At 33.6% G+C, this 26280-nt stretch overlaps 1 protein-coding gene across 1 annotated transcript in view; it reads right to left on the bottom strand.

Moving 5' to 3' along the window:
* Positions 1-25059, bottom strand: part of LOC150105731 (uncharacterized) — a 58744-nt gene extending 33685 nt beyond the window's left edge. The window contains exon 1 of the mRNA XM_090394326.1: positions 24748-25059. Within this exon, the coding sequence (XP_090250452.1) occupies positions 24748-24835 (88 nt within the window). The 5' untranslated portion in view covers positions 24836-25059. The remainder of the gene's footprint in view (positions 1-24747) is intronic.
* Between the last annotated feature and the right edge of the window lie 1221 nt (positions 25060-26280).

The raw sequence follows: 26280 nt of genomic DNA, 5'->3' as shown, positions 1-26280 counted from the left end.
AGGATCAGATCTTCACTTTACGACAAATAGTCGAGAAAGCATGGGAATATAACAAAGATCTGTATTTAAGTTTTGTCGATTTGGAAAAGGCATATGACAAGGTGCCAAGAAAGAAGCTATTCAATACGCTGCAGTTATATGGTGTCAATAGGGCATTATATCAAGCAATACTTAGTCTTTATTTGAGTTGTAAGTCAGCAGTTAGAATTGAAGGAAGTACAGGAAGATGGTTTAATGTTAAATCTGGTGTGAGACAAGGATGTACATTATCCCCTCTGTTATTCATTATCTATATGGATCATATTATGAAGGAATGTGGTATTAAACCTGATATCAAAATTGGAGATGTTAATGTCAGCTCTTTTCTTTATGCGGATGATTGTTATACTTCTAAATAAATCCGCTACAAGTCTGCAAGATTCTCTGACTAAATTGAATAGCTGTTGTAATAGATATGGTATGAAGGTCAGTAATAAAAAGACAAAGACAATGAAAATAGGCAGAATCATTGAAAATGTCAACTGTGTTGTGAATGGAGAACCTGTGGAACAAGTAAAACATTTCAGCTACTTAGGCACGATTTTTACTGAAGATGGTAAATTAAATATAGAAATAGACAACAGAATCAGCAAAGGTAGTATGGTGGGAAGTCAATTGAATAAATTCATATGGAATAAGAAAGAAATTAGTCGGAACACTAAATTAGCTGTATACAAGACAGTGTTCAAACCAGTTTTAACTTATGGATCTGAGAGCTGGGTCAGAAGTAAAACACTTGATCAAAGACTAGAGACCGCAGATATGAGAGTCCTGAGAAAGATTAGAGGCGTGAACAGATGGCATCAATGGCAATATCATATTAAAAATGAGGATATTAGGAAAGAACTTGACATTGTCAGCATCCAGGAATGCGTTAGCATAGCTAATCTCAGGTGGTATGGTCACTTAAATAGAATGGGAGAGGAAAGATTAGCAAAACAAGTGTTCTCTGCCATTTTGGCAGGAAAACGACCCAGAGGAAGACCAAGATATAGGTGGATTGATACGGTACAAAGTGCCTTAGACGATAGAAATATAAGATCTGATAATGTTGGAGTCTTGACAAGTAACAGACTTATTTGGAGGAAAATTGTAGATAGGAAGTTAGTAATGATGTAATTTTTTCATGTAGTACTGTCATATCCTGTACACCCCTTGAGGGTACATGGCAGGAATTTGATGATGATGATGATAGATCAGGCATCCTAAAGTTAAATGATGAAAAGAAGAGTGAGCTGAAATATATACGATGGAACATTCATTGCCGGCTTAACTCTTGGTATATTCATTTTGAAAACGATAAAAATTAATACCATATGATAAGGTCAACAATTATTAACATATCCATTAAAGTATTAAACACTTGAAAATAAAAATGATATAATAAGTATAATACAATATATTATTATTATTATTATTATTATATTATTATTATCCTATATTAATAATATACTATAAGTATAATAATATACTATAAGTATAATAATATATAGTTCCTCAGTGACCTGACCTCATGTTTAAAGCTCTTTATAGTTGATAACAACCTCTTTCCCCCTACACAAATAAGATTGTTAAACCTATAGTACATTAGAGGCATAGCGTTTTAGGAACAGAGAAAAGAAAGTTAGCGACATTTGTCTTAAGAACTGTAGGTTGTAGTTTGGGGAAATTCTGAAGACCGAAGGTTGTTTCAAAAGTGATAGAGGTATGGAAAAGAGAAAAAAAAATCTGATTAGGCACTCGCAGTCCAATAACAATGCAATGGAGTTGGACCGCATATGCATTGACTAAATTTACTATAATAAATTTACTTTAATCCTTTATCCAAGTGTGAGCAAACAACGTTTGCGCCTGAAAGTATCTTCAGGACTGGGGTAAGGTAGTACAACACCGAGAAAAGTACAACTCGTTGCAAAGATGGAGCAAGCTAACTTGCCCCATCTTTGCAACGAGTTTCCCGGTGTTGTACTACTTTGCCCCAGTCCTGAAGATACTTTTAGGCGCAAACTTTGTTTGCTCACACTTTGATAAGGGATTAAACTAAATTTATTATAGTCTAACCAAGTGAAAAATAAACTTTCAATTAAATTTTACTGTTTTCACTCACAGTTTTTGAGAAATATGTATGTGTAAAGGGCGGGAGGCGAGATCAGTTCAGTTGAATGTTACATTATAATAACTCGGCATTGAAGTTCAGAGTTGTGATTTTTGTTTCTTTCGTTTTATCTTACACTTAATTTCAGAAATATTACAATGTTACAACTGGCCATTGATCCATCTGGTGGTTGGACGATTATTGAAACACTTCTTATTAACAGGAAAATTTAACGAGTAATTATCCTTATTCATCCATTTTATTTATTCCTGTTGATATAAATTAATAGATGTTTAGAATTAAATATAACAATGCAAAAAAAATGAACATACGAGTTTTGAGAGGAGGAAAAATTCTAGATTCTAGAAAAAGAAAAGATAAATCTAGATAAATCAGCGGCAAGACAGTATTCTTAGAAAATGTTAATATAGCATAAATATATACTTTTTTTTCCTTCTTGAGGAAAGAGACCAAACGTTAGTTATATAGTGCTCATTCTCGACACCGCAAGAAGAACTTTATTTATCCTGAAGCAGTGTATTAAGTTTAAGTGTATTATCTTGTGTGCTCTTAAGGTTAAGAGTACACAGTTTATTTATTGACTAAAGATCCACTTAAATTGCAATGCGCTTTCTTGGACACACTTTGCTTCAAGAATATGGATCACTTTCACATTCTTGATGCAAATATAGAAATATCTTCAGGTAAAAATAGAAAGAGATATACAGTAATAGAGATCTTACAGAACAAAAAATTCATTTCATCTTCCTTACTTAAGCAGAGGTGCCTGATATATCAATTACTCAGAAAAATCAGACATAGAACATGCACGATAAAATACATGTCAGTAAGGATCAGTAACACGCGATAATAGCAGCTGTTTATCTTAGTCCCAATCAGTATATTCATCTTCTGGCGATGACGAATTTGGTGTCTGATCAACTGATTTCCAAAAAGTTAGGACTAAAGATGTTGCCTACTCTTTGGTTGTGGGGGGGGGGGGGTCTGTAATTCTGTAATTCAGTATTAGTCAGATCATATTCTATAAAGAGGACTCTGTGGTCGATTATTAAAAGAAAACTTCTATTCTTCGACAAAATTATGAACATTACAAGTTAATCGTGTTTGTTTTTGCTGCTGGGTAAAGAGAAATGTAGTAGCGAAATCAAGTAGAGAAATTTTGAGTTATAAGTGCATTATAATCGACTGTGAAAAGAAAATCATGCATGCTAGAATTAAATATGACATATAGAATAGAATAGAAAAATCATATAAGTATATGTAAATATAATTCTATATCGAAATGCACTATTTTAAAATATTATTCTGGTTAGCAATGTAATTGGTACAATGAATTAAGGTTATTTATTTTTAATGTAGTTGTTATAGTATTGCTACTGGAAGCAATGTTTATGATTTTGGATTGTCCTGTTACCAGTTTTGACTGTGGTTGACGGTTTACAAGAAAACTAACTTGACTCAATAAAAACTACAGAAGTAATCTGACTCACGCACAATGAAACATTAATTTAGAAGCTAAAATAAATTACAATAAAAATTTCCACAGTACATTTTTTCCTATAGCCTATCATTGATTGGCTATACTCAATGATTAAATGATGAGTTACATTATTTCTTTACCATTCCAAGATAAAAGGAACAACCTATATTTTTATTCATCTTGTTAAATTGCAAACTTAAATGTTGAATTCAAAACATTCTAAATTTTTTCAAGTATCATCCGTTTTTAGATGCATTTTGTGATTCGTTAGGTGATTCGTTTTGTTCATCTGTACTCAAGTTATTCTTGGAACTCTCATCACTAGACAGACTTTATTTCTATATTTGGAATCTTCACAAAAATTTGTCTAGTGTTAGGCTCAATGGCCTATCACGGCCAAGTCACTTTGGCGTGGTTGAAACCTAATTAATGCTCTGATTGGGCGGTTCATCCTATCTGCATGGTATCATGGCTATCGATTGCGTACATTCTTCGGGATAGTTTGCATATTTTGCGGATGAAAAACCTCGTGTTTCCGGGATGAACAACAACAACCCTTATACCTCAGTATGAGACCGGCTAACTCACCTTCAGTTGAAAGGCCCTAATAAAGGTTCGTCGCACCTGGACAGAATTCGAATTCGTCATTCTAACAAAAGAGCATTGTCGAAACACTGAGGCTAGGGAGGTGAACTATAATATATCCACCAGTTTCAGTTTGTATTTCAGTCAGAGTTTCATAAACTGTGCTATAATTAAATTGAGACGCTCTTTGTTTTTTTCGTTTTTTTAAGTACCTCTACTAGATTGCTCTCTTTAATATCGCAAATTTGTCAAATAGATGCTCTCTCTCTCTCTCGCGCGCGCGCACGCACGCACACACACACACACACACACACACACACACACACACACACACGCACGCACGCAGGGCCGCGCCAACCCGAGGGGGTGGAAAGGGTGCACCGCATCCGGGCGACAACATTGATATTTTATTTATTGTAGTAAATGCTACATGCAATTTCTTTTAGTTATTTTTTTTAAGGGGCGGCCGATAAAAGTTGCACCCGGGAGGCAAATACCCTTGGCGCGCTCCTGCACACACAATTATAGTTCTCGGGAAAACGACAGAATATCCAATCAGATATTTCCATTTCAAGTTCATGGCTGGTTGATGAACATTTTTTTAAAGTCTGAGATCCAAGACGAACTGATGAACGACTCCCCCCCCCCCCTATCCCCGCAGAATGGATCGTCCGATTTTTCCAGAACTACCACCGGGAGCAGAGCTCTCTCTACTTTACTCTCAGACATCATGATGGTTGTCGTTGAAGCGCACGGTCCAAAATTCCATTCTAAGCAGTCTCATATCTTGCATGTATTATTTTCCTCACTAAAATAGACCATTTTAGTGACAAAATTACTTTAATGAAATTTGATATTTAGGACCTCCATAAAAATTTGGAGTATTTATTTCAAAATTTTGCTTTCAGTCGGACAATTTTAATGGCAGAATTACAAAACAAAATTTTACAATTGTAGACTGTAGATAATTTTGTTTGTTATGGTATTATGTTTTGATATTGGATTTCAGTCAGAGTTTCATTCATTTATTCGAAGAAAATTTTCATCCAATGCTGAATTAGCCAGTTTTAGATGTGTGTGTGTGTGTGTGTGTGTGTGTGTGTGTGTGTGTGTGTGTGTGTGTGTGTGTGTGTGTGAAGATAAAAAGTTCAGGAACTGAACTTTTCATCTTTTAATCATTCTAACTAAAACATCTATAGGTTTAAAACAACTTTAGATCATGTTATTAGCTTTCATCAGCAAGAATATTTTGAAAATACTCGTTTTATATTTGGGTCTTTAATTTGTTATAAAAATTTAATTTGGCGAAGCAGAAAATGTATAAGTAATAAAATATGATAAAAATGAAAAGCTAATTTTATAAAATAGTATTTCTACAATTTTCAAAACAGAAAATTGCATATATGTATAACGGAAATTTAAAATGAATTTAATTCTGCACAGGATACATTCAAATAGAAAAAAATTAAAACGGTGAGATTGTATATAATCATAAGGAAATAATCAATAATGAACATAAAACTTTTATTCACTAAATTAAAAATAAATGTCCATAAATAAAATTATTAGTGGATGTTATATGATTTATAGTATGTTTAAATGGAAATCCATACGATATTCTTCTATTTTATTACTTAAAGTATATAGATTCTAAATAATTATTTAATTATGTTATTTAGAGCATTTATATTCTAAATAATAACATAAACAGAAGAATATAATACTGAATTTCCTTTAAACAAAGAATAAATCATAAAATGACTCTGCCACACACGACCACCACTACTATAAATTTTATTTTTCTTGGTTCTGTGATGTCACGGTGTCACACATCAAGAGATTGTTGTGCCTTCTGGTTGAATAAATGAATGAATTTACAGTTTAAATTCATTCATTTATGCGAAGAACCTTTTCTAGATATTTTCATCCAAAACTGAATTAGTCAGTCTTAAAAGAGAAACTTTCTTTTTCTTCTTCTTCTTTTTTTTTTTCACTTGCAAAAATAGATTATACCAACGAACACACGCTTGTCATTATATCCTTACTCCATCACCTTAAGTGCCTGAACTTTTAGCCTAGGAAGCATTGATTTTTTCATTCATATTTAATTGCTTTTTAATTAAAAGTAGCATATAATTTCATCTGGAAACTTGTATTGACATGTAAATAAGTACGGAACTTATTTCCATGTATGCTGGCAATAATAAATTCAACATATACCACTGTTTAATATACGTTTATTATATCCTCCTAAACGAAGACTTCTGCATATATTTGATGATGTGGAAAGAGAATACCGTAAGATTAAGAGTGAGAGGAGTTATGACATATATAAAGCGCAGGACAGTTACAGAACAGAGTTTTGTACGGAAAGCTGAATCGGAGTACGAAAAACAAATTGGCTGGCATGCTAAAGCCAACTCGAAAGAATTTCATCTCTATGCTGCAAGTAAAAAAAATGAATGTTTAGAAATAACTTTAGTGAGTTCAGACGCCCTTGTGTCAGAAGCAAATGAGATTGCGCAAATAATGAGTACTCAGTTCGTGAAGATCTATCAACCCGGTGTATATAGAATCGCACACAATGCTCTCACCACACTGGTTGAAGAGATAGGGGGTCCATAAGAATAAGGTTCAAGAGCTGTTGCATAAACTGAATATCATTTCAGCAATAGGGCCATATGGAATATAATCACGTGTGCTAAAGGAATGTTCAGCGGATATTGCCTGATCCTTTACATGTTTCTATAATTTGAGTCTCAGGCCAGGAAAGATCCCACAAGAATGGAAAGAATGTATGATAGTTTCGTTGTACAAAGGTGATGCAAAAAACTGATGTATCTAACTACAGACCTGTCAGTATCTCTGGAGTGGTAGTGAAGATTTTAGAGAAGTTGGTAAGAACTCGCATACAGAAATGGGTTGACAGACAAGCTATATTTTCTATAAGATGCCCTGATCATGAAAGGCCGTTGCATAAACTAAATATGAGATTGAAATATATACTATTGGCTTGGATAAGGTGGTTGATAGACAGGTATTACAAAGTGGTATATGAATCTGCTAGATTTCGGGTGACCAGTGGTGTTCCCCAGGGATCAATCGTTGGTCCACTACTATTTAATCTATACATTAATGATATTGGGAAGGACCTCACAAGAGATGCTTAATTGTTTACTGATAATACAAAGATAGGCATGGCGATCAGGGATACTACTGATATACAACACTTGCAAAATGATTTAAATTACTTGGAACAGTGGGAAGTGATAATGGTTGTCAATTAAATGTTAATAAATGTAAAGTTATGCACTTTGGCTTGCTGAGATTTTCAACGGCATATCATATTGTTAGAATTATTACAAGAAATTGTAATTGTAATTGAGGCTAGAGATCTAGGTGTTATGTGGATAGGACGTTGAAGTTCAAAGGTAACATTGCAAAAATTGCAAATACAACTCAGAGGATAATTGCGATGTTGAAATAAACATTGACATGTAAGGATAGGGAAGTAATTTTTCCTGGATATGACTGCACTTGGACTACTGTTTGCAGATTCTGTCTCCTTGGTTCGTAGGGGATAAAGAAACTGTGGAGAGTGCGCAAAAAAGATTAAGAAAGATGATATCAGGATTATGGAATGTAGATTGCAAGAGCAGATTGAGAGTATAGACTTCTGATACTTGTAAAGAGGAGATAGAGGGGTGATATGATAGAGGTCGATAAACTTCTGAAAGGAGTTATAGGTTATCAACTGTCGAACATTTTCGTTATATGGAAGTTAGAAGAGGACAATAAGGCATTTGTGGAATTTAAATTTGTGCGGGGTTAAGAAATGGGTGAGAGCTAGATTTTTTTCTCACTGTATAGTGAGTGAGTGGCACAGTTTGCCTGTCGATGTGGTGAGTGCATCCAATGTGAACGAGTTTAAGAGAAGGTGGGACATCTTGTGCGGGTGATCTATGGCCTCACTCGATGAGTCTTTTCCTCCCTGGAGTTCTATGATGATACTGATGATAATAATAATAATTTTGATATCCTTCCTGTTTCACTTTTTTTCTACTGATTATGCCTCATACGACAAGTTGAAAATCTGTAGCTCATTAGTATCTAATTGAGACAAGAGCTATATAATCTATAACTCGTACTCTAGAAACCAAGTATAGTGCTGTTTTTAAACTTCTTCAGGCTTCCAAATGAACTTCCCTGCTATCGCTCCGTCATTATAAGGTAATAGTTTAACGCCTAAAGACATTCACAAACAACCAAGCAAAAGCAAGATTAGGATTCATCACCTGCAGAAGATGACGCTGTTCATTTGTTTAGTGAATAGCGGGGGAGCTGTTCACTCCGTCAATCAGGCCGGCTGTGAAAATGTAAATGTGACAACTGTAAAAATAAGCACGCGTGAAAATGTCGGAATCAGTCCATGCGTGTTTAAGGGGGAAAAAATAATATATAGAACATGTAGAAAATATTGGCTTGAATACAAAAAAAAAAAAAAATTGATAGACATGACATTTCGATTTCGATGCTTCTGAGTTATGCATTTATGCAGCTAAATTATACAAATTGCATATTTTGTATAATTTAGGTAAATAGTTGCACAATTTAACAATCAAAACTGAAACGTTTCAAAGAATTTAAAAATCTTAAATAGCAAATCCAGGAAATAAATAAATAAAAGCAGAAATTCTTTAATAATAATCTTTGGGAATAATGCTTTGATGCGTGATAATAATGCGCTAATAATTTTTTTTAGCGCTAATAATATTCGGAGATAGATAGATAAACAGAGAATAAAGCAGCCGTTGTTGAAAAACATATCTAAAACTATATTTCATTCCATTTAATCTAATAAAAGCATAGTTCCATAATTTGCAATCTATATAGTCCATAAGAATGGTTTATTTACTCTTGAAAACTATGATTTTGTTTAGTCATTTATAAATTTCGGCCATTCATCGAAAACATAAACAAAATAAATCCGTAAATAAATAAAAACAAATAAATTTTATTATAAATCCGTATAAACAACAAAAAATTATAAATAGATAAATAAAACAAAATAAATAAATAACTTTTAATATAAAATTATTAAAGCACACTGAAAAAAATTCAGATATGAATTTGGAGTTTTAATAAATATATTCTGCCTTGCAATATTCTCTGAAATCAATGTATCCTGCTTGCAATTTATAAATATACACCAAACAAATTAAAACACAAATAAGGCTTCAATTTTAGTTGTGATTCTAGTTACGTGTTCTTTTCGGTTATTTTAAGCCATAAAACGAATTTCATGGAGAATTAAACTATTTTCCCTTTTTAATGGTTATTAATTATGTACTTGTTAACTTTACTATAGTTTGCAAAGAAAGTGGGTTATGGGTATTCTATTTACGGGAGATCCAAAATAACCCTTAGTCAGCGTATACTAGCTCGAAGTTTACAGCCGTGAGCTCGTCATGGTAAGAGTGGCGATATTTTTAAGCGAGACAGATATTAGCAGTGCCAAAAGTTAGCTAAACGTGCCGTCATTTCTAACTACCTACGTTTAAATCACACACGTTCGATATTAAATATCGTTTTTGTTAAAAATTCTGTTAAATAAAATTATTTATTAAGTATTTATATCTCTCTCCGCAGAAATTGTACAGTGCAGACGATATTTTATAAGTGGCGATTTTAAAAGGATGGTATTTAAATAGCTAAAGGATTATTAGAATGATGCATTCGAATTGCTTTTTAACTTTATACATTTATTGGAATTTTTCCAAACAGATAAGTGACTACGAAGAAGCCAAGAAAGTCGGTTAAATTGGAAAAAAAAAAAAAAAAAAAAAGGGCATTTTAGTCAGGCTAGTTTGCTTAGTGGTTAGCGTCTTTACTCTCCAACGAATAGGCCAACCTCACTGTGGCATGGATGTTTCTAGAGAATGTTTCTAGGATCTCTTGAGAATGATTCACAGATTATTTAACGCTTGGCTCACCCAGGGTACATAATGTACTATAGGTTTACAAACTTTTGTTAAAAGAAAGAAAAAAAAAACGACTGTTAACAATGACAAATCATTGCAAACCGTTTCTTCCTTTCGCAATAGCCCGTGGAAGCCATAGGTGCACTTTCAAAACTCATTATGTGATATTCATAACTATGTAAATAAATGCAATGTTTTGAAATAGTGATATTTTGGTATACACTTTATAGTTCTAGATTTTCATTTAAACAATAATAAAAAACGTATCTATATATCCTTGAATTATAACACGCTTAAAATTTAAAATAAACGTTATTAGTAAAAAATGGAGGTAAATTATTTTTAAAAATAAGAAATATAAAAAAAACTAATAAGTAGTTGTCAATATATATATATATATATATATATATATATATATATACTTTGCGTTCAATGATAGTTTCTATACCTAAGAAGTAACATTTTTCACTTGGTGACAGTCTCAGTCTCCTAAATAACTTTCTATTTTAGGCCTGTTTATTTACGAGTCTCAAGTGTTCATCTTACATAGTTCTACTACAGGTCAATCATTTCTAGTGAATCAGTAAAAATTAAACGAGAGATATATAGTGAAAAAGTGATTGGGGGCTGCAGATTTCTATATAACAGTTTTATCTAAAATGGAAGAATTTAATGTATTTTAATGTTTTAATGTATAAGAATTTAATGTTTGTTGACCTTGATACAAGTTAAGTGATCTGTAACAATTTAGGTTTAGTAAAATAATTATCCATTTGATCACTTTGGTAGGCGAATGCAGGTCTTGAAATTCACGCTTGCTCTTGTAATCATTCAGGAAGTGAGAGGTGATTGAAGTCTGATTAGTGGAATAATGAATTACTGACCATTTAAAACTACATATTTAGAAATTTATGTAAATTTAATCATACAAATACAACATTTATTTTACAAAATGATATTCTGTCTTTTTCAATTTAGCTACTTGGATACAAATTATACCTTACGGTTCTTCTTTATGAACTGGTCAATAAGATCCTAAAAAGTTGGTTGTAACTTAATTTTCCCAGCAACACGCACACTTGTAAAGGCTGGCTAAAGCTCACTGGCTAGAGCTACGTTGGTTGCGTATGGCCTGTGTTTAAGAAACAGAGTGAGACGACGTGAATGGCTATGCGCGCGCATGAAATCACAGTGCTGCTGTGAAGATCTGGAAGCTCCTACAACCGAGCAAGCCAAGGTAGCTTTGACTAGACGAGCAAGCATCGGCCTTCGATACACAACTCAAAGCTCAGTTATTGCCGCGCAAACTTAAGACGTCTTCTGTCTACAAAAATAAAAGCCTAAATGGAATGCTTATAAATGCATAAATGCAGAATATCATTTATTAACAAATAAATATTACTTCTTTCTCAATTAATGAGCTTGAGCAGCAAGCATGGAGAATTTGCCCCTGGGCGAATGCCATAGTGCACATGTATTAGTATTAGAAACAATTATAATCATTATTTAATAATAACAAGTACGTCATACTGAAATACACATGCATTGCTGCATATACTTTGATACATGTAAAAGGACTTAATCAAATATTTTTAAAACTCAAACTCTGTTTTATAACAGTATTAATATTTTAACGACTTTTAGTTCATGAATATATTCCTTTTTTTTTTTTTACATGATATTAGGAAACATGAAATGGTGCACAAAATTAGCTGTAATTAAGCAAGTGAGAAAGATTTTTAAGTGATTCGTTTTAAGCGATCATACAGTAGTAACACTGCGATTTGCCAATTCGCAAATCGCAATGTTACGTATGATCAATTAAATTGCAAATATATAATATTGGCGGGCGAAGGGGAACTTGCAGTGTAACTATGAAATATTTTCATTTGCTGCAGCTTTTGTTTTATTTTATAAATTTATTTTTCGGCTAATTATACTGGCTATCGTCATTTCATCCTGGACTCAGTTGTTTTCGTTCCGTGTAACTTGTTTGGAAAAGAGACTTGGATTTAATCCTATCTGTGATTAGAGGACTTTTCTAGGTTATTTTTAACGAGACGTGGTTAACGGATCTTAAACTAAGGCAGGTTTATCTTCCATGAAACTCGAAATTTATCTACTTCTAAAATAGGAATATCTATTGGGCGAACACATTCGTTCGAATTATTCACCTAAGTATTGTCAAAGGCGAGTCTTATCCCGTCAAATTAGGTTTCAAAAGTTCAGTATCTGGCCATAATAAGAGACTACCAAACCTGATACGAGAAAGAAAGGTGAGCTGTTATGATTATGATGATTTCGAATTATTCACCTAAGTATTGTCAAAGGCGAGTCTTATCCCGTCAAATTAGGTTTCAAAATGTTGAAAGTTTATTTTTCACTTGGTTAGAGTATAATAAAATTAGGTGGCACACCATTTGGCAACTGCTATAGGTGGAGATGACCTGCTAATGCTTCTGCCTGGTATCTCCACTTGGGCCTGGCTACCACTGAAGAGACCTCAATAAAGGTCGAAACTAGTCTGGGTAGTGGCCCTTCCCTTAATGCATAACATTAAACATATCCGCAAGGAGATGTGTTTTGCATTATGGGAGATACTGAGTTAGGAGTGTTGGTAGCTTGCTCCACCTTTGCAAGGAGTGCCCTGGTGTTGTACCACCTTACCCTAGTCCTGAAGATACTTTCAGGCGCAAACTTTGTTTGCTCACACTTGGATAAAGGATTAAACTAATTTTATTATAGGTTTCAAAAGTTCAGTATCTGGCCATAATAAGAGACTATCAAACCATACGAGAAAGAAAGGTGAGCTGTTATGATTATGATGACTTGGAAAACTAAGTTTGTTTGTTTGTTTTTTTCTGTAAATAAAGAAAACTTTTTTTCGGAAGTAATTTGACAATTGCATACTTTTTTGTTCACTCATTTTCATTAAAAGATTCACGCCATGTTTTCATATGAAATAAAGGTTATTAATATCTAGAATCATATTAATGAAGTGCAAATACTGTTAATCTAGAATAATTTGTTCGGAGAAAAAAAATAATAATAATTAGTAGACTATTAGAAGCTTATAATCGTTTTCATCAATATATGTTGTTTAGTGTTCAACTGTTATGACTTTATAACTCCTTCCCTTTTCCTGAGGCTTGTAGAAACGACGCGAACATCAGCTGTAATACGCACAGATTCAAAACTCATTCAACTACTTTTCCCTCTTCTTCTTCTTTCATCCTCCCTCTCAGATTTCACTCTTTGAAACACCTGATAATTTTGTTATAATTAATAACACGATAAAATGAATTTTGTAAATTCATTACCATCGACACTAAACAAGTAGCTTCCTTAGCGGTTCACAGATAATTCGATCTGAGATAACCATGGCCAAAATGATTACTTAAACAGCATGCTTCCCAATACATTTTACTTAACCATATCATTGGTAAGTAATTTGAAAGCGGACCGTAATAGAAAAGAAGTTCAAGTAGTTTTCCCCTAAAATAAAGGAAAGAGATTTCAGTGAATAACGTAACATGTTAGCCGTTTACTCAATTTATTTCCATTATTTCTTGCTTGTTATTAACTTCCATCGTTATCATATCGTCACTTTGGTTGACGCATATGTAGAAAGGATATATCTAGACAAGAGGCATATCTAGGACAGAGGAAGAGTACATATGCAGAATCTGCATATGTACTCTTCCTCTGTCCTCCCCACCAGTTTGTTTGCCTCACTGTCTTTGCTTTTCTCTTCCGACATCAAATTTCCATCTTTTAATGACGTCAGCCGCATTGTAGATGTTTTAACTGCACTGTGATTGTGTGCACTGATTGTTAATTACTAGAAGCCTATGATAAATCGTCTCTTAAAGTCAGTTAACACAAATCACTCCATTTCCACTACTGTCACAACTACAGTATTTGGCTTGTATTCCTTGATACCTTACCTTTTCATATGATTGGTTTCACTGGTTTACAGTATTCAATATAAACGAACGTGGATGTAGTGTAGATGTAGGATATTTTTTGCAACATAATGCATATTTAACAGGAAAAACACATATTCTTTGAAGTTTTGTTTTCTATCCATAATTTCTACTGTGAAATATTACAATTGAAAGTTGGTCATAGTGAAATATCATTATAGACAAACACAGATTTAGCCTGAAGTACATAATTTATACTCCCAAGAATAGAGTAATGACAAGAGGATATGGATATCTAACCAGAGCATACATTCTATTATTATAGTTGGTTGCATGAAGGGAAGTAGAATCGGAGAACCGCATGGTATAAATATAGCACGAGACTGTCTTTTATCGTTTCCTTCTGCTTTACTGAATAAGTAAGTGCAGAGCGTGTTGTATTCTGCAAAGCATTCTAGCATTTAATAGGTGTTTGTTTGTTTGTGCTAAATGGTACAAAATTACAATTCTGTATATCCACAAAATGTTAAATATCAGCACAGAAGCAATGACTTTCTTCCCCAGTTATTATCTTGTAAGAAGTAGATTAGACATGACGAGATTGCAGAAAAGCTTGAAGGGAGATAATCTAAGTCTGGAAGTCATAAACTGTTTACTAATATTTAAATGGCATCCTCCCCTCACCCACTCTTAAATGTCTTCACACGTGAAGCAAAGAACTGCAGGACTGGTACTTAGAGAATGACTTTGTTGGAAATAAGGAATTCCTTTTAGCAGTATTTCCAAACTTATGTATCCCCTTAGCTTAGGAATATTTGCATTATTTTGACTTTTAGTACAAACATTTTTTCATTATATGATTTTTAAAAATAACTACCTTAATCAGTATTTTATTTTTCTAGATTTAATTGACTAATGCATTTCAGGATTAAGGTTTTATAAATTTACATAAGTAAGGATAATACATACAAATTAATACATTACATATTTCGAGTAACATAATATAGTACTGTAATTGTAAAAAAAAAAAAAAAAAAATCAGATTTGTATAGTGTAGTGTGTTTGTTTATTGACCTATTGCAATAGTGAGCTGCAATGTTGCTGAAGTTGTTACTTGGATATTACTTCGAATTTTCCTTAGGTGCGTCCGCACTTAGGAAGCCACTAAGAAACTTCAAGGACGATTTGAAATCGGCTTTTCGATTATAGTCAATTTGGAATTCGTGATAAGACCTATTTTTGGATTCCAAACAAAAACAAAATAATATCGCAAGACAAAAAAAAAAAAAAAAAACACGGCTTCATGAATGAACAGCAACAATTTAGGATGTGAAGCAGTGAAATGAAACCCTCAACAACGTTTAGGAGTAACATAGAAGGCAAAAAATCTTCAAACTAGAATGTAGAACCAACTTTAGCAGATAGAATACGTTTCGTCTTCTAGAGCTGGTGACACCAGTATAGGAGAAAGTTACCATTGTTACGAAATACACAGAATGCGTAGTTGATTCAAAACTGGCAGTATGTATAAACTTCTTTTTTTTTTTTTTACCTGATAGCATTAGTTTACCAGCAAGATAAAGGATTTTATTCAACAGCAAAAAGGTATACATGTAGTAGTGTTATAACTATAGACTTCATGCATTGAAGAAATGACATAAAAATAGACTTGCATTTCTTTGAATATTGCGCTTCAAGTCGAAACGATTCTCGCGTGATAACCAACCAACATGCGATAACAAACGAAGCTGTTATTAAGTGGCGAACACGTCATAACAAAATATTAAAATGCTAGGCAAAGAAATGCCCATTGTGATGCTATTGCAACATTGAATTAGTGTGTAACTGTATTTCGCCGTGAAACTTTCTTGTCGACTTTTCATTTGAACTTTCACTAGATTCAAAATTTAAAAAAAAAAGGTCTATAAAATCAATTGAGCCATCGTAGTTTACTCGATAAGGATGGATGATGCCGTTTGGCTGGAAAAACCTGGATTCGAATTTTGTCTTGGACACTAAGAACGATTAAAATGTATTTTAAACAGAAGGTAATTCAGTCGGTCTCATATGGAGGAGACAGGACTTTCCTTCAAGAAAACTTTTTTATTTTACATTTTTTTATCCCTCAAGACAGGACATTTCAGGCAGAGAATACACTCAGTGACTAATGCAGACAGCATTAACATTCCCCCCATCAGAGAATTAACTGGTTTTATAATTAGGCTTCCTAGAAAGGAAGCCTAATTTCTTGGCTGTTGATAGGCCACTGGGTTTAACACGTGAGGGAAAGATGAGAAGAGCTAAAGTATTATATATGTAATTATACACGCATAGTCTTAATAATGAGTGCTTTCAAAGCAAGGATGTATTTATTTTCCCAAAGCGGAAAGATATGTATCTGATATCAAATGTAAAACGTTACTGTTTAGCATTTATATGCTTGTATTTAATAAGCGGGGAACTAAGAATGTGCATCACATAGCCTATCTTTCATCAGATTACACAAAACATTTCCGTTTATAGTATCGTTTTCGTGCCATTCTTGGAGAATGGGACATCTTGGGAGATCTCAGATATCTCATGAGAAGTTCCGTAGGTTTAGGTATATTGGAACTCGGTTTACGTTATGATATATTTGAGATACTGATAATTTGAGCGTGCTAAAGTATAGGATCCTGTGAGCTGATATATATGATGCCCTTTGTTTTGAAGACTTGGATTGGAATCCCATCTAAAACGAATGCAAAGATTTATAAGAGCTTTTCTGTTGAAGGTGAGCTTTTCAGCTATTTAGGTGGCGGGGTTTTCCTCCCGAAAAGTCTTTTTTTTTCTTTTTCTTTTCCATCCTCTGAGACATGCAAACAGGCCAGTGAATATAATTGACAGACATAACAGACTACGATACTATAAGATACGGACGGATAGCCGGTGGTAGACTACAGATAAGATTAATTTCCCTATAGAAGCATTAATTAGGTTTCTATTAAGGCTTGCCAATAGCTGGCCGATGGCAAGCTATTGAACCTAACGCGTAAAGAGAAGAAGATAAAGTTAAAATATTAAGCACACAATAAGCGATGTTTTATTCCAAGATATTGGACAAAAATGAAAGATGTCAGTACGCACGCAGTCTGTGTTTCCAGAATGCAAAGTGTACTCGAACTAACTTCTCATTCTCCTCTTTTATTCCATGCATTTCTTTTCTGAAGAAAAATGCATGGAATAAAAAGGAACTCCTCAACAGGTTTCTTCTTTCTTCCTAGCCACTTGCCCATACACTGCATAGTGATATTAAAAAAATAGCTGATATTAAAAAACAACAACAACTGTATTCTAAGTGAAATATGTCATTGCTATTGCTGTTTACAGCATTGTGATCTGAGCAGTGAGAAACGGAAAGTAGATTTGAAATTTGAAAGTAGAAACGGAAAGTAGTTTGTGACTAATCCAAATTTATGAATAAATGATGTTACAATAGATTTTGTAAAGTTCATATGCACTTAGGATACAAGCGGTGAAAATAATCTCTCAAGTGAGATAATAGAGGAACTTCGGATAATAAGAACTACCAGTTTTTTTTTTTGCCTAAAACTGTCTATATATATATATATATATATATATATATATATACACACACACACACTATATTGACAAAAGTATTTGGACACTTCATGTGTTGTGCAAATTTCGGATCCTACTACATGCCAATATTCATGGGTGTCTGCGTAAGTCTGGTAATAAAAGGTGGAATGTGCTGTATGTTTTACACTGTACTCGATGTCAAGATGCCACGTTCAGCCGAACTGACGGACTTCCAACATGGGATAGCAGTTCAGTGTCACATCAGTGGTCTTTCTATCCGTGACATTGCTACTCGTCTCAGTATACCAAAATCTAACATTGCTTATGTCATTCGTTGATGGAAAGTTGATGGTGCTACCACAGCAGGAAAACGCCCTGGGAAGGCCACCGGCACTCACTGACCGAGATCGAAGAGTTCTGTCTCGGAATGTTCAAGTATCCCGCACATCATCAGCGCAATCAACCTCGAAAATGCTGCAGGGACATCTTTCGGCACTAGAACTGTCCACAGAGAGTTACATGTCTTAGGATACCACGGCAGAGCTGCTGCGAGCGAGCTGATGTGATGGTTGGAAATGGGTTATGTGGAGCAACGAATCATGCTTTCAAATGTTTCACTCTGATGGGCATGTTTGAATCTGCAGATTAACCGGGGAACGGTTCCGGTAGGACTGCATCATCTCAACTGTCAAGTTTGGTGGAGGCTCAGTAATAGTATGGGGTGTTTCAGTTGGATGGAGCTTGGTCCATTGGTGGAGGTGCCCAAAACCATGACATGGCTACCAGGACATGCTGGACAACTTAAAAGTCAAATGTGTTTCCCCAAAGGGATATTCCAAAAATTAAACCCAAATTTATTGCGATTCTGGAGTTAATCGATCTTTGGCACAGTCAAGTAGGGTTTTTTTCTCCTCTCATATATATGTATACATGTACAGTTGCGTCTCTTTTTATACGGTAGATACGTTCCACAGAAAACCGCATATAAAAAATCGCACAAAAAAGACCTAACTTATGTTGAAAAATTAGGGATACGTTCCATAATTTTCTAAAATCACATAAAACCGAAGCAATGAATTAAAATAAACCTAAAATAAATCTAAAACTACATAACAAGAGGTAACTCTCTAAAAAAACCGAGAAATTAACCTCCCTCCAAATAATAATTAAAAAATAAAATAAAATAAATAGACATACCGCCTCTGTAGTGCAGTTGAAAAATAAGTTCCCCCCCCCCCAGGAAGGTCTGGTTTCGAATCCTGTCTTGTACGCGAGAAACCTTTATAATGACATTTTTCAAATGAAGGTTTCCCAGCCAGCCTCACTAGCGAAGATCATAGGATAATAGCTATTAGAATTTACAAATGTAATATTAACTCATAGTCTCAGTTGGTTTAGCTAAATCTGAAACAACTACCCAAAGCAAATAATATTATTTTTGTCTCATAAAATATAAAACAGTGCAAAAAAGTAAAAAAAAAAATGTGTAAAAATTTGAGCCAAGTGCTAAAAGAAGGATAAGGTTGTCGCAATTAGAAGAGGCTACTTTACTGACATTTATAAAATAAATAACCATACCGCCTCCGTAGTGCAGTTGAAAAATAAGTTCCCCCAGAACTTATTTTTCAACTGCACGAATCCTGTCTTGTACGCGAGAAACCTTTATAGTGACATTTTTCAAATGAAGGTTCCACAGCCTTCATTTGAAAGAGCAGTATCAGTAATTTAATAATTACTGATACTGCTCTGTTACTGATGTTATTCCATAAGGTGAGTTAGCCCATGTCATACCGAAGTAGGGGTATTTTTTTATCTCAGAAACTCGAGTTTTTCATCCTGCAGAACACACGCAGTTTACAGACAAAAAATGCTGTTGTTGTAGGCGGTTGTGGCATTGTGTGTAGTTAGTGGATTATGTACAGTGGAGACTTAGAATACTCTCCCTTGATGAGTATTCTAAGAGGGTGAGGTGTAACGCTGATAATCATTATACTATTTTTGTAACTGTAGGATTGCTGAGAGCTGATACATGAAATAGTCTCTTCCATGTTTCATTATGCTACGATTTAGTAATTGCTTTTGTTGAAATGTTTTTGACTAATTACCTGGTTTCACCTTGAAAAGACTACCTAGCTAGAAAAATACGCTAGTGTGAATAAAAAGAACGTTACGATACATACCATATGAAGTCCGTTTTATATCATGTGAGATTTGTCGTAAAACCATATTTTTTTCATTAGACTGCAGTCTTTCTGAACTTTAGAAATGGATATAGTAACTGTTTTAAACCTTATAAACTTTTCTTTATGTAATTGAAAGTTTGTTTCTACCATATTCACGTACAAAGTATTAAAGTTTATCTGTGCACAGAATAAACATTAAAATGTTTATTCTTTGCACAGTATATAATGTATGTAATGAAAATTAGAGTTATCCTGCTCTTTATGAACTCAGTCGTTTTCCTCTGAATTGCCCTGGCATTGAACTGTGAGGATTAGATACCCAATCCCCAAAACGGAAGTGTTTTTTTTTTCTTTATTATAAGGATCTGCTTCCCAGCTGTTTCGCCGGTCATTGGCACACAGCCAGAGGACAAGTAAGCTTTTCCATTCCAGGCATACTAGGCCCTTTAGCGATTAGAGTGAAGCAAAGATGAAAAACACTCAAGAGGGAGCCAGAATGGCCAACTTTTGTTTAACGAAACAAAAGGAAAAAAAAACCATCTTTATTGGATAATAAATGGCTGATTCTCATAACTGAATATCACTCATATCAGCGCTTTTATGTGAATGTGGTAAAGCAAAGTCGTGTAAAAAACGAACTAATAATTGAAGGTTATGTTTCCTTCAAACTTTTATTGTCTTTTAACTTAAAATTAAGGTGAAAAATTTTTGCTCAGCATTTCTTTTTTCATTAATTTATTTCTGAGGTTGAAGTTATTGCACGTTTTGAAATATTTGATGAAGATAATCCTATATGTAGTTTATACCATAATGTTATATGTATTACTTGTATATTAATCATTGATTCTTACCATCTCTGATAAATGGCAACAGAGTTTGACACTCTTTGGTTAAAATTGAAGAAAGAAAAATTGTCAAGATGCTGTTAATTTGCAATGCTGAATAGTTCCATATTTAAATTTAATACCCAAAAGATACCTGAAGCGTGTGTTAAAAGTTCAAACCCTTTCAGCTGGCTTTAGGTTGGTTAGAATTTATGCAGCGACACCTTAAAGTCCGCATTAAGTGCCGATACACCAGGTTGGTCTGTTTTGTGGAATTAGAAGGGGAAAAAATTGTTATTTCTTTGAGACCGGATAACTCCCATAAGATTAAGACCTAGACACGCTTCTCCATCCTCGATAGGATTCCACCCCTATTCTTTTTAACAAAAGGGCTCTTGTCATTCTTACAACTGACAACTGTGCTATTGAGTCGTTTTCTATATATATATGTATATGAAACTGGAAATTTAAATTCTGTCAATTTAGTGAATTGTGTTCAACTGTTAAGAACGGTTACTATTGCATATGGCGCTACTTGTCAACCAAGACGTTCTTACAAAGTAGACGGTATGATAAATCCTTGTATGTCACAAAAATTATTTTTATAAAGACCTTTTGAATTTCTAGAACTATTCATGTTATAGAATAGAATCAAAGAAGTGGTAAATTCTCATATTTGAGAACGAAATGTAATTTTATACTCCAAACAATAAGAGTTTTATTGATTATTATCATAATAAGCCTTTCTTTTTTTTTTTTTTAGAAGAATTATATTCACAAAGCTTGAATGGAATTATACTTTAAACTGCATACTAAAATTAAATAAATATTTAAAACAGCATTCATTTAATATTAATGGCATAATATCTACTGATGTGTAGAGAATACAGGCTCAGATACTATACTTTGAAAATATATGATATTAATATGGAAATATGAAATAATGAAGAAATAATTGAAATCAATCGCCCTGTTACTATGCATAAGCCTGTTTGTAATTTCTGTTTTTCCTTATGAGTAATTTTTTTTTTCTAATAAACAGATGTAAGCATTTTTAATTCAGTAAATCTGCTCGATGAAATGTTGAATTTCTTTAATTATATCTTACGGGTTGGACCATTCTTGGAGCTTCCATAGCTCTGTTGGTTTCGACTGAACCGTTTGGATGGAAAGACCTTAGTTCCAATTCCATTTATGACTCGAAGACTTTTCATCAGCTCTTTTCGGTTAAGGGTGAATTAGCCGGTCTCGTTCGGCGGATTCTTCTCCTGAAACTCTGGTTTTTCATCCCTCAAAACAGGCAAATCAACCTCATGAACACATATCTGCAGACAGAAAATATCGCCCTTATGGGATGCAGTAGAGGAGTGGCAAGCCGATTTCATTAATTCCATTAAATCCGTAATTAAGGAACCCAATTGTCTCGGATGGACGAGAAATGGATGGATTGCAATTCTTCTTTTGATGAAACTTTTTGTTTTATTTACTTGCTTTCAATTTTCGTTGTGCTAATTTTGTAGTTAAGTATTTGAACTGCATATTTTTGAAATTGCGATGTATCACGAGCATATTACAACTTACGTCATAAAAGTAAGACACTTTTGTCTACTCCTCTAACATAGCTGAAAGCACGTGATCGTTGGCTGAAAAGACCTGGATTCGAATTCGGCGCAGGACGCGAGGAACATTTAAAAATACAAGGATCATGCAAGAAGCTCGGGTTTTTTCTTACCCCATGAACAGGCAAAAGTGGCCGGAGAACAAACACACTTAAAATATGCTAACTTCTTGGCCTTAGTTTCTTCTTCAGCCGGTATCATGGGTGAAACTTAAATTTTTACTACTGAAAAACAAAAACTTCCGGAGAATAAATGTAGTTAATATTCATAATAGTGCATTATGCAGTACGAATAGCTAATTTTTTTGGATAATTATATAATTGTATAAAATTATTTACCGCTTTAACTACTAATCTTATAAGTTAAACTGCATTGTAATTTTTTAAATAATATTTTATAAGAATAGTATACTATTTGAAATAACGCCTTCATGAAAGAGAAATATTGTATTCATAATTTAAATGTTGTAGCCTATTCTGCTTTCTCTCTGAATGAAGCTTATGATACATTGAGCGAAATATATAGGAATAATAAATTCTAGTTAGTTTTTTCTTAATCGTGTGAATCCATTATTTAAAATATTATACTATGTCTCTATTAAACGTGTTGTAACTGATTATGTAAGAATATTAAATGCATCAGACTGAGTGACTATTAAAGTGACATCCAAAAAAAATGGTAGTTGGAGTGACCACAGAGTATCTCAATTGTGTGGTTAGAAGGACAAGGCTACAAGCGTCCTTTGGTTGAAAAGATCCAGGTTCGATTTCATTTCGTGTGAGGAATCTTTATAAGGACCTTTTTCAGTTGAAGATTAATTAACTATTTTCATATGGAGACAGTATGTGCTTTTCGTCCGGAAAAAACGGATTATTATTTTTTTTCTTTGAAGAAGACCAAGAAAATTGACCTAAAACATGCAATTAATAGAAATATTCATTTAATGGATGAAAGGTTTGGCACCTACAGTGAGTGCCGGCACTCCATGGAGGTGTCATGTGAATGTTAATAATAATAATAATAATAATAATGAAATTAATGTGCGACCTACCGATAGTGTATACATATATTTGTGTATCTGAAGATTGTTAAACAAATAAGTGGGCCGACCGACAAACTCAAAAACTGTACTTCTGGAATTATTATTTTTGATAAACGTGTAAAAATGATCAGCGTAGAATTTCTCGTTTTATGATGCTTTTAATCATGTAAATGATTTTGATAATTTAAATGATTGTATAAGATAAATAGCATTCTCTATTTATGTCATGTAAATAGATATTTCTAATTTGCTTGAAATGTTTATTATAAATAATTGTTATCTGCTTATTAGTTCTGAGGTAAAGGTAATACAATCAAGGACTTTCGTATGTATAAAACAGAATATCATGATTAATATTATATTGGTCAATATTTAGGATCATAGCATAAGATTATAATTATAAGAATATTTACGTTCATTGTAGTAAAATCTATAAATCAGTAGATATTTATTTATCTATTTTATCTCGGTTGTCGTGTTAATTTACACGCATTGATCAGGTAGGCATTATTAAAACCAAAGGCTGGTTTGCCTTTGGTTCAAAGGATGAAATTCACGAAACTCTCATATGTAAACACTAAAAACAAACTAGAATAATCAACGTTTATAATCTACGTGAGCTTTTATATATTCTTATAGAATTAAATTTCTTCATTTACATGCATAATCTTTCAAAATGATTTCTTTTCTTTTGCTCCAATAATACCACATGTATACCGATGCCTAATTTTTTTTATAATATCCATATATTCACTATATATCAAAACACATCAATTATATATATTGCTGATAAAAATATATGTCATTTTTTTTTTGGAAAGTTGGTTTGGTCAGTGATAACAATCTATTTCAGAAATTGCCAGTATATCCTTGCGCTTGGTTAGGTTATACAATTTTACAACCTAATAAAATTGTAGAAATGATGATAAAATTCAAGCTTTCGGAACTGTTTTTTTTGCAGCTATGTATATTACTAACTGGATAACCATTGATGTAACGAATTACATATGATAAAAGAATCGCTCCTCGTATGTAAAATAAATAAATTTTGAATACCTGATACATCATATGATATTTAGAAATTTTTCCCGGTTTGATGGATGCTATGGTATTTTATGTACAATATGCTACTAATTTCCTTATTTATTTTTTAGGCTTATCATTACTTGGCATGATGCAATAAAGAACACCCTTTGTTTATTTATTATGCATATTTTATACTTCGCTGTGGTGAACCGAACAAATTGTTTTATTAAAGTCTTCAAGGTCATTAGCCTCACATGGCTGAATTTGTGGGATCGGTTTCACTTTGAAACAGTTTGTAAGTTGTGACGTCACCGTTAAGAGTAAGATATTAACAATCAACTTACATTTTGTGCAGATTCCATGTGGAACAATTAATAACACCAGTAACAGCAACCTGCGATAACACAGAGAGCTCATGCCTATGACAGCCATCTTGAACCATCAACGGCGGGTAAAGAAAGCACTTGGAACCACCCCACCACGACACCGTGGCACTCTCCAAAATACACGTGAGACTTACTAATGTCTATATAGGGGAGGAATCAACTACTCCATCGAAGTTAGTGTCTTGCTTACCCTCCCCTTCACGTGCTTCGTCTTTTCCTCTGATGACGATGAGGAGCAAGTGCAGAAGGATCTACCACCCTCCGCATCTTTAGCCAACTCTCCGTACATCGTTATCGTCATGTAGTTATTTATTCTTTGGCTTGTGCCTCTACGCTTCCCTATTGTACGTTATTCTCGACTTTGCTCAGGGGTGTAATACTAATTATTTCCGTCCGAATTTATTTGTCCATCCTCCCTCTTAGAGTTCAAATGGATTCATCCTAGACGTCACAAGTGCACGCGGAAGCCGAAGCACGAGAATGACTGCCAGAAATAACACGACAGTCCCATATGATACCCAACCATATAAGGCACCTTGGGAAAATGGTCCGGTCCATAGAATAGCTATACGTTCCTACACGAGCTGTGAGGGGTTTGTCACGGGCACTGTCACCTTGGCAGAAGTCCCGTCGTGCCAGTTGGCGGAAGCTCACGGAAATGTCGTTCGTAGTGGAATAGCGAATGAAACCGTTCCCGCAGCGTTACGGTTATCAGGAATGTCTTTAAACCTCAAGTTCACTAATCTTTCGAGTAGTACAAAGGGCGCATATCCTTATTGTTTTAATTAAGGATGTAAATTTTCATTTAACGGACTAAAGGGTATTTGCAGATTATTGCAGCATAAAAAGTGATCTGTTGAGCATCTTCTTTCTCTCTTTTTATTATAAAAGAGAAGAAGGGCGAACATGATTCGCCTTTTCTAAATATTTCTGACATGAGCTTTAAATAGGATTATTTAAATTTTAGTGGATGCACACAGTCTAATTTCCCATGTGTAAAGTAGGTCAGTTACTCAGGAGAGACATAATACAGTTAATTTTTTTTTTTTTTTGGTTCACGAAAAATTATAAAGTTTATCATATCGAATACATTTCAAGGTTATGAATATTATATTTGCATACATGAAAATAGTGTGACATTTTTGTTTCCTTTCGTGGTGTAATGTTTGCATTTTACGAGGGAACACTGTAAAACTTATGTATGTCAACAGGTGTATGATGTGTAAATCGAGCTTTAGATGCATATGCAAACTACTGATGTTTTTTTTTTTAAAAAAACATTTTAAATATATTTTTTTTTAAAAATGCATAAATAAACCAATTCTTTTGTACACACACACACTTCCTGGTTAAAGGCTTATAAATCCTATCGCTTTTCATCAGATCGGCTCAATAGCAATTTCTGCAAATTAGAAGACATCTGAGGTTCTCGTATATTGTCTTCGTGTTCTAAAGAAGGAATTCTCAAAGCCTTATGCATGCTAATTATCT

This window comes from Typopeltis vanoorti, chromosome 6 (assembly GCF_054136105.1).
Source record: "Typopeltis vanoorti isolate ZY-2024b chromosome 6, IOZ_Tvanoo_1.0, whole genome shotgun sequence".
Taxonomy (NCBI): Eukaryota; Metazoa; Arthropoda; class Arachnida; order Uropygi; family Thelyphonidae; genus Typopeltis; species Typopeltis vanoorti.
This window is presented reverse-complemented; position numbering and strand designations above follow the sequence as displayed.